At 41.9% G+C, this 10,573-nt stretch overlaps 1 protein-coding gene across 2 annotated transcripts; it reads left to right on the top strand.

Moving 5' to 3' along the window:
- Positions 1-227: 227 nt before the first annotated feature.
- Aqp4 (aquaporin 4) lies at positions 228-10,153 on the top strand. Of its 2 annotated transcripts, XM_028759532.1 has the most exons (5): positions 228-259; positions 3,641-4,055; positions 5,519-5,683; positions 6,110-6,190; positions 9,875-10,153. In XM_028759532.1, exons 1-5 carry the CDS (start codon positions 228-230, stop codon positions 10,151-10,153), a joined length of 972 nt encoding a protein of 323 aa, XP_028615365.1. The 2 variants fall into 2 exon arrangements, with proteins under 2 accessions (XP_028615365.1, XP_028615366.1); XM_028759533.1 differs by lacking the exon at positions 6,110-6,190.
- The last annotated feature ends 420 nt before the right edge of the window (positions 10,154-10,573 follow it).

Below are 10,573 nucleotides of genomic sequence, written 5' to 3' on the forward strand. Positions count from 1 at the left end.
TAAAGAAATACATTTCCAAGTGTCCTGCATTTCTGAAATGCCCTGTGTATATAGTGATCAGGTATGGGGACGATTTCTAGTTCAAATATAACTTAGCGATTGCCACATGGTGCAGAATCTTTCCACCCCTACACTCCAAAAACCCAATCAGACAAGTGCTGGTAATCTGATTCCTGTGTACTGGAGCCTGGGGGCAGGCAATGAGCTGCACTCTGGCCAAGGAAGGCATGAGTGGCAGAGCTGCGGCAAGGCGGTGGGGGTAAGTTCTTCTTTGCCTTCAGGAAACAATGCTTGGCACTTTTAAAAGATGAAACTCTTTCATTACAGTTACCCATATCTTTGCAGGCAGAATCTAGAAGGTAATAACAGAACAGGTGGGTGCTTCTTTTAAGCCTGGAGACTAAGCTTGTGCAGAGGAGAAGCAGAGGAAGGAAAAAAAGACGGGATGCTGTTTAGCTGGGAAATTACTCTGCAATATTTTTCATTAGACAAATTACTCACCCAGTAACTTAACTGTCCAGGAGTAGATGAAACAGTGTATTCACTAGGAAGTAATGTGTCCAGTTCACTGCAGCTGGATTGTATCAACAAATCCTGCTTTGTTCTGGGGGTGAAAGAGCAAAACAAATTATGTTGGTCTATTTCCTTTGAATGTAAACACATCAGGGCACATTGATGGTGATCATGGGGCTATGAGCAATGTTGGGGAGACTCTCACTGAGACAGGGAAGTACATACATGCTAAAAGTTTTGGGGGGGTCCACAGCTAGCTGAGGCTGTTTGGGAGATCAGATTTTTGTGGATTTTTTTTTAAGAAAAGTAGGGAGCTAAAGTCATTTTAAAGGTTCTGTTTATGGTTCACAAGTTTGGGTGCTTTGTTTTTTTCTTTTTAATGTCTCTGATGAAAAAAATGAAGTCCAAAGAGCAACTGAATTTCTTGATTAGGTCTCTGGAGAGGGGACAGGTGTGTGAATGAGCAGGTGACAAAGGGTGCCGGAGGGAGGCTGGCCTTTTCCAGGACTGCCTCCCCTGGGTGCTCTGCTACTGAGCAGGGACTGTTTCCTGCCCACCCAGCTCCCTTCACTTCCTGCTTGGTCCCCTCCTTTTTCCTCTCTATCGGGCCCCAGAAAACAGCACCTCTAATAGCACCTTGCCCCTCTGCCACCTGGCAACAACCCTGGACTGCTGGTGAGTTCCATCACTTCTTTTTCAATGTGAGTTCTCAAAACCTCTCTCTCTCTCTCTCTCTCTCTCTCTCTCTCTCTCTCTCTCTCTCGGAGACTTTTCTAATGCCTCCCCAGGGTGTCCTCTTTGCCCCATCTCAACTACAGTGTGAGTGTGTGTGTGTGTATGTGTGTGTGTTTAATCTGTATTATGTTCCTCTAAGGAATACATCAACACTGTCCAAGCTGAGGTCTCTCATTATAACGTGATTCGCTTAGAGGACCACTTGGGCAGGGCATATTTTGTGTGTCCCTGGCAGCTCCTGAGTGGGTGTGTATGAGTACAGAGTGACGTCCTTTCAGGTCAGAAGGAAAGCCCCTTAGTCAAACTAACAGAGAAGCAGAATTCTTAAAGGTGATGAAAACCTTCACCAGCCTGGGTCATGCAGGATTTCCCTTGTTGCCCACACTGAAGCCAGCCTCCCTAGGCCAGTGAAAGATGTTTAAAAGAATCTCACAGTATATTTTGGAGGTTAAGACAATTCTACTCTCCCTGAGCCTTTGGTTTTCTAGACCAGCCCCCTACATAGTCTTCTATGCTAAACGCTGCCTGTCTGTCTCATTACAAAACGAATGTCTTAGGTAAGAGGGTAATGGGGATGACTAAAGGGGAATTTGACAATTTCTGACACAGTAAGCAATTGCACTGGTGTCTTCAAACCCTGCCTTCTTCTGCTCCAAAGATCTTAAATACTGTAAGAAGGTAGACTGCAAGAGCAAAGTAACTCCTTGCAAAAGGCTGCCTTGGAACCCCTTGTTTCCTGACCACGTTCTAAGCCTCTCCGTCTCCTGTTCCCTTCCCCACTTCCAAAGCTCCTCAAGAGGGGCATAAAATGCTCCAGGGCCAAGCCTATGGGAGAGCAGTCTTCCATGAGAAGATCATCCTCCAGTCTACACACTGGCCACACCCCCTCCATCTTCCTAGCTCTGTACCCTGTGGATAAGAAGACTGCTTGGGGCTGGCTTACACACTCCAGACTTCAGAATGTGGGAGGGGGTATTGGAGAGCAATCCAGTTATTGCTTGAGAGAGAATAGAGCCTGTGGAGGCATTATCCTGCCTCCCACATACTTTGAAAAACATCTCTCACCCCAGTCTCTCCTCTCTGGTGCCTGCCCCCTCTGATACCTACTTCTCTGTGTTTACCTGGCCACTGCCTGAAAGCCTGGCACCAGCCTGGAGTGCCCACGGCCCCACCCCTCCAGAGCCTCTCAGGCTCCCCCCTGGGGATTGAGATTGTCACGTCCCAGTGCTACAAGCCCAGATCTGCCCAAGGGCTCGGCACAGATGCCCCTCTGGCTCCTAAGCTATTCCTGCCTGCAGCTTGCCTCCTCTTGCCCAGGGCAACAGCAGGGAGTGTCCCTGTCCCAGCTGAGTCCCTGCCTGTCCCTAAGGTCCACATCAAGTAGGAGAAGCAATTCTGCCCTCCACCAATTCACATTCCCAAAAGACAATTTAGAAGACATAGTTCCAGCTTCCTAACAAATCTCCAGATCTACATGTCCTTGCCATGTAGAATGGGTACAGGCTTCTACAAAGCGTTTTTCACAATGCCATTTTGAAAATACAAAGTACAAAACTGAAAAATATCTGCCTTTTAAGATACATATTTCATTATTCCTTGGAAATTAATATATGTGAGTTTACATAATGAAATATGATCATATCCGCTCAAATTACACCCATGTCCAACTCTCTCCATATCTCCCCAACCCAATCCCTGGGCTACCCACCCTCTTGGTCAGAGAAGCTTCTTCCTGCAATGGGCAGCAGACAGTGCAGAGATGCATAGCAGGTGCTGGCAATCAGTCAGACACTTTTGATATTGACTTATTTTATCTTAATTTGTGAATATGGTGAGTGTTTTGCCAACATGTGTGACTGTGCACCACCTGGATGCAGTGCCCATAGATGGCAGAATAGCGCTTTGGATCCTCTGGAACCAGAGTCATGGGTGGTAGACAACCACAATATGTGTGCTGGGAACCAAACTCAGATCCTGTGGAAGAACGACCACTACAGTTAACTGCTGAGCCATCTCTCCAGCACCCCCTCCTCTTTAACTAATTTCTGTCCAAAACTACACATGAAAAGTATAGTTTAAAGCTTGCCCAAGGGAACTAACCCCCAGTTGAATATATTTTAGTCTTAATCTCTTAAGGAATTTAGTTGAGATAGTTTCCTTTCTAAGGATGTTTTGGATTGCTGTCCAGTGAAAAGGAAATCACAGGCGATTGGAATAACAACCTCTCATCTACTAATTAAGGAGATTTTAGGAGTCGTTCTTGGATTGCTAGGAGTATTCAGCAAACCATCCCCAGCCTACAAGTCTGATCCCCTTCCCCAAACTTCAGTGCCCCTTCCAGCTGGAAAGCTAGGTTGGTGGCTTCTGATCCTCACTGTGTTCTTCTTTCTAGTAAGTGTGGACATTCCTGCAGTAGAGAGAGCATCATGGTGGCTTTCAAAGGAGTCTGGACTCAGGCTTTCTGGAAGGCAGTCTCAGCAGAATTTCTGGCCATGCTTATCTTTGTTTTGCTCAGTGTGGGATCCACAATAAACTGGGGTGGCTCAGAAAACCCCTTACCTGTGGACATGGTCCTCATCTCCCTTTGCTTTGGACTCAGCATTGCTACCATGGTGCAGTGCTTTGGCCACATCAGTGGTGGCCACATCAATCCTGCTGTGACAGTGGCCATGGTGTGCACACGAAAGATCAGCATCGCAAAGTCTGTCTTCTACATCGCTGCACAGTGCCTGGGGGCCATCATCGGAGCCGGTATTCTCTACTTGGTCACACCTCCCAGCGTGGTGGGAGGACTGGGAGTCACCACGGTGAGAACGCTTCAGTTCTTATTTCTGTGCTAGAATTCCATGTGGTTGCAAATCCTGCCGAAAGGCTCCTCAGTGGCCTGAGAGGCATTCATAATACAACTAGGTTATGGATCTAGAAACAGAGCTCAGTCCCACTTGCCTGAATGCATGAGGTCCTGGTTATATTGCCACCCTCACACATATGAGATTTGGTGGCACATATCTACACTACTAGAACTTGCAAAGTGAAGGCAGGAGAACCAGAAGTTCAAGGTCATCCTCAAATGTATATCAAATTCAAAGCTAGTTTGTACTACACAGTAACGTGTCTAAAAGAAAAAAATATTCACATAAGAGCCAGGCATGAGGGTGGCCTATAATCTTAGAGCTTGAGAGGTTTAGGCAGGAGAATCAGGAGGCAAGGCCAGCCAGGAGTACAGAGTCAAACCCTGTCTAGACAGCAAAAACATAAAAAGAGAACATTATTATTTATTCTTGAGTGACTTGAACAGGATTAAAAGTACTCAAAATGTTTTGTTTTGTTTTGTTTTGCTTTGCTTTGCTTTCTCTCCCATCCCAGTAAACATTAAGTTTGGTTTTTTGTTTTTGTTTTTGTTTTTGTGTTGTTTTGGTTTTTTGGTTTGTTTGTGTTTTTTTTTTTTTTTTTTTTTTTGAGGCAGGATCTCACAATTATTACCTAGCTCATGCTGGCCTTGAACTTGTAGCAGTTCTCTTGCCTTAGCCTCCTATGTGCTAGGATTATAAGCATAAATCATCAAGGATGGCATGACTGTATTTTTATCTTGTATTTATATTGTAAGGGCTTACAATTTTGTATTTGATAGCAGGGGCAAGGATTCGTTGTTCTTCATATGTAGGGAACTTTAAAAGATCTACATAAAGGGTCATGCCTCTAATCCTACACCCAGGAAACAGAAGCAGTTTGAAGCCACCCTGCTCTACAATACAAGTTCCAGAACAGCCAGGGCTACACAAAAAAAAACCCAACAAAAGAGTAAATCCACATTCATCTGCTCTTCACTTCACTCTGCCAATTGGCAGTGTTAGCGCAGCACCACGGCTGGCATTAAACTCTTGGCTTATGTTTTAGTTGAGATACCTATGAACTAACCTAAACCTAATCTATGGGTCTAATAATTGCCTTCGAACATTGTAAATCTCTTAAGAACATCTTTTACAAGTTAAACGCCACACTAACATATTTTGCTTTTGTTGCTAAAAACAACATTCATTGAAAACTCAGTCACTGTAACAGTAATTATCTGTAATGGCCCAAAATGAGGTAAATTGATTCCTTCTTTTTAGGAGGTGGAAGGAATGGAAATCTCAATACAGGGTTCGTAGAAGACTCAAATTAACCAAGGCTTTCTCTGCAGATGAAATACACCCTTCATACTGATGCATTTCTATAGCCCAAGACTCTTGCTTCAATTCTGATGGGGTATCTTTCTCTCTCTCTCTAGGTTCATGGAAACCTCACCGCTGGCCATGGGCTCCTGGTGGAGTTAATAATCACTTTCCAGTTGGTGTTCACTATTTTTGCCAGCTGTGATTCCAAAAGGACTGATGTTACTGGTTCAATAGCTTTAGCAATTGGATTTTCCGTTGCAATTGGACATTTGTTTGCAGTAAGTGTTAAGTCTATTTGAATAATTGATTGTTCTCATTTATCCTCACCCTGAAGCTGGCCTGAAGATGCTGGTTTACAGCTCACACTTTCTTTGATTCCAGTAACCTGGCCAGTGCCAACTACTACAACATTTAGATTGTTTCAGCACTGTTGCTTACTTCAGTGTTAACTTTTTGACAAGTAGATACATGCTAAAAAAAAAATAGTCTAGCTGGATATACCCATGTATCCATGCAGAATTTGCCATAAAACACACAGCTCACTCAGCCATATCTATTGACACTGAGTTGTCATTTTGCCAACTACAAGGTGGCTAAATCTCAATGTTCCTCTGAGGAGACTACAGGAAGTTATAGCAAATGATACCTGTTTAAGAGTCCTGTTACCAAAATGTCTGAAGTTTTTTTTTTTTTTCCAATTGCAGATCAATTATACCGGAGCCAGCATGAACCCAGCTCGATCCTTTGGACCTGCAGTTATCATGGGAAACTGGGAAAACCACTGGGTAACTACCAAGTTGATAGGCCCCGCCTTCCTGAGGTTGGGAACAACTATCCAAATGCCTCTTTTTATTAGCATAATTTAGCTCACTAGCTTCTGTTGCTTTTTCCCCAAATTTAACTCTCGACTTGTTATTGCATTTGTCACAGAGAGTAAAGATAGTCCGGCAAAGGCCTGCTGCAAAAGATCTCAGAGTGCTCTGTTCTAGGTCTTCACCAACAGTTTCCAAACATCAGATATATGTCTGACAGAGTACAGCAGAATACTTATAGGTTTCCTATGTAGAATAAATTTAAATCATAAATGTATGCTGTATTACTATTTAAATCATTGAAAGAAAGCCTTCTTAGCAACAACAGAAAATAAAGTTATTCTTAAAAGGAGAAAAGAAATATGTAAAAGGATCACTTATAAAAAGGGGTATTTACCATCTTAGTTTACATAATATGCAATTATTACAGTTGGTACTGGAGCTGGAAGCATGTGAACTATGGTTGGTACCAAATAAATGATGTCAATGTTTATGTGATTGTCATCACAGCTGTAGCTAGAAAAATAGATGACTCCCAAGAAGGTGTACTTTCTAATCTCAGGACTAACCTTCTCGCTAATCTGGGCCCAGAGTAGTGAGAGACAAATGATTCTGTTTCAATTGTTTCTGTCAACAAAAGAATTTCTATCCTTTGATTCATAGACAATTATGAAAGTCAGCATATATTAACTTAAATAACCTACAAAATACAAGAAAAATATATATGGCAGATTGCAAATAGAGCTAACTTTTATTGCCATTCATATATTGTGAATGTGATTTTACATTTTTTAAAGTTATGACCATACTAATTTGTCATTTGTGCTTTGGTCTTATGCATGTGGCTGCATAAGGCATGACCTGGGAAAGGAGGAAAATATTACACTGTGGCAGCATGAATTCCCTGATTGGTTAAGTATACTGATTGGTTAAGATGTAATTTAGACACAGACATGCAAAGTCTTGATCCACAATGTCATTCATTGGACTAGTCATTTTAGTACTGATATTTCTGGAAAGACTTACACATTAACAAAAAGGGAATTTACATTCTTCATGGTGTGTGTGTGTGTGTGTGTGTGTGTGTGTGCAGGCAAGCACACATGTGTCATGGCATGAGGAGGTCAGAGGACAGCCTTGGGTGATCTGGGGAAAGTTGTCACTTTCCACTTTGTTTGCAACAGGCTGTTTTGTTCACTGATCACCAGGCTGGCTGGCCCATGAGCCCCTGGGAATTCCCCTATCTCTGCCTGCTGGTTTCCATCATCCTCCTATAGGAAGCACAGGAATTACAGACATGCATTATGGTGTCTGGCTTTTATGTTTGTTTCAGGGACTCAAATTTAGATCCTCACACTTGCATGGAGATGCTTTACACACAGAACCATTTCTCCAGCCACCAAATAGAAAAGTGTAATGAGAAGTTTATAGATCTTACAATAAATGGACAGGGTTAAGTCAGGCAGTGCGAGGTTTAGGAGTTTTTTTTTTAACACTTTCATGAAGTTTATGTATTTTTTTATTTTCAGCAATAAATTTCTTTATAAACATTTAACGATACTTTAAAGTACACAGAGCTCAGTTTGGGAATAGCAATTTGGCATCAAGATTTATTTTTGCGAATATGGAGCTGCCGTCTCCTCCAGAGTGTTGTGGAAAGGGTGGGGATTGCTGCACAGTGGCTGTTTTCCCTCATGGGACTTGAAGACCATGAAGTGCACCAATCTAATGAGATCGTACCAAAAGAACAAACAGCAAAGGCATTTAGAGGAGGGCTCTCGTTTCTCCTTTGAAAGGGCACAGAGAAGATAAAGTCTCCTTTGGGCTCTTTCATGTTTAAGATAAGGTGCTTGGTTGGTCCAGTGACTCTCCTGGCTATTTCCCTACTAAGCATATGTGCTCGGCTTCAGCAGGAAGCTCTGCTTTCCTTTAGGTTTTACAGTGAAGATGCTAAGTGCAGGTAATTTCCGGATGGGGTTTTAAGGATGACATAGTCATTTTAGGTTTTGAGTGTTTTGTTTTGTCTTGTTTTGCTTTTTCAAATGAGAAAGCAAACAGTACAGTAATAAAAGGGAGCAAAGCTGACATTTCAACTAAATCACTTGGCAAGTATGCTATCTAAAGTAAGCTTGTAACCTCTCAAAGGGTCAACTGTCCAAGGCAAAAGAATGTATATTTTAATAATATCTATATCAAAGGTTATTGATGAGAGAAGAAATGTGCTCAGTACAGTCAGTTAGAGTGCTCAGTAAACAGGGGGTTTGGTCCCAAGTGCACCTATTGGATGAGTGCCTAACATTCTATAACATGCGTTTGCTCTCAAGTACATGAGCACCTATAGGGTGCATGTGCTATAAAGTATATGTTGCAGCCTAATCAGACTGAAATCTTACTTCACTCTCAGTGCATCTCTGATGCAATAAAACCATGTCATTTACTGAACCCCTGAAGAATTCTTCACTAACTCTTTTCCAGTCGCCATCCCTGAAGTCAGTACAGATTTTCACTAAAGCAGTATATAGAGGGAGAGAGATAAGAGAAAGAAATAACCCATAGCATTTCATGCAATGAAATCACATTTTAAAGAGAGAAAGCACATGATATAAGGAAACTAACAGCCAAGTTAGTCACATACAGCTTTAAATTACCAGGATGCATGAACTGAACTGGTTTCAAGGAGCCACAAACTACCAAGTCCTTCAAGGCTAAGTTATGTATAATTATAGTGGTATAATTTAGTAGATCAAGTGCCTGCCCAGCATGCAGGAAACCCTGGGTACTCTCTGCAACACCATCTACTTTGGGCATGGTAGCACATATCTATAATCCCAGCACTGTGGAAGAAGAGACTGGGGGATGAGCAGCTCAAGTCCGTCAGCTACAAGGTGAATTCAAAGCAACCTGGGATACAAGAGACCTTGTCTCAAAATGGAAAGAGTCCCTGATGTAGGCACTCACAGACCGGCTAAGTGGCAGGGCTGTGACTATATTCATCATGCGTAGTGAATAACTAACACTCTAAATGATAAAATTGCACCATGATCCTGGTTATACAGAAAATCAAAGGTACGGGGCTAATGTGAAATACAGAAGAGAAACATGCACCTAAACCTCATTTTTTCCTTCCATTTTTAAAGAATTCCTAGTGTCTGTTTAGCTTATGGAACTGCCAGAGAATAGCTATTCTATAGTAAAACTTATCATAAAATTAATAAGCCAGATGTGACAGTACCTACTAATATCAACTCAAAATCCTGGGACTGGGAGTGGGGAGAAATATGAGTTCAAGGCTAGCCTAGGCTATGCAACGGGTACATATATACATACACCTGAGCTAGATTCTGTCTCAAATAATATTTTTTAAAAATCAAAACATTAAAACATATAATATTAAAAGACAAAAATAGAACAATTTTATTCTTTCTTATTTTATGTTCAAATGTTGTTTACTAATGTGCAAATCTTTGGTGAATCTTGGCATACTTTCTCATTTACTTTAAAATTCGTATGTGCTTGTGTGTATATGCTTGTGTGTATATGCATGTGTCACAGTTGCTGCCTTAATTTAACTCAGTTAAATTCTATATGCATGGGTTGTTTTTCCACTGAGACTACTTTTCTCTCCTTATCTCCTCTCCTCGTCCATCTTTCCCCCAGATATACTGGGTTGGACCAATAACAGGAGCAGTGCTGGCAGGTGCCCTTTACGAGTATGTTTTCTGTCCTGATGTGGAGCTCAAACGTCGCCTTAAGGAAGCCTTCAGCAAAGCTGCACAGCAGACAAAAGGGAGCTACATGGAAGTAGAGGACAACAGGAGCCAAGTGGAAACAGAAGACTTGATCCTGAAGCCCGGGGTGGTGCATGTGATTGACATTGACCGTGGAGAGGAGAAGAAGGGGAAAGACTCTTCTGGAGAGGTATTGTCTTCCGTATGACTAGAGAACAGCACTGAAAGCAGAAGAGACTCCCTAGAATTGGGCTCAGATTTTCTGCCACCCATTAAGGAAACAGATTTGTTATAAATTAGACACATGCTGGTTTCTTGTTTCACATCTTGTTACACGGTTTAAATAACATATATTTTACTATTATCAATGGGGGGAAAAGACGCCTATAATGGATATGAAATTTTAAAACAGAAATATTTTTAATGTATCCCCAAAGCAAACATGCAATTAGTGTATTGACTTCCTTTTCATTAATAATAACTGAAAAGATGAACCAAGATCTGGTCAAGTCTTTCCCTACAGAACACATGGACACCTCTGTGAGGAAGCTGATATTGCCCATCGTCACATGACTACTGACTTCATTGCATTGATTTAAAAATGGCAAAATGTGTACATCACAAAATC

The sequence above is a fragment of the Grammomys surdaster genome, unplaced genomic scaffold (genome assembly GCF_004785775.1).
Source record: "Grammomys surdaster isolate TR1022 unplaced genomic scaffold, NIH_TR_1.0 126298, whole genome shotgun sequence".
In the NCBI taxonomy this organism is placed as follows: Eukaryota; Metazoa; Chordata; class Mammalia; order Rodentia; family Muridae; genus Grammomys; species Grammomys surdaster.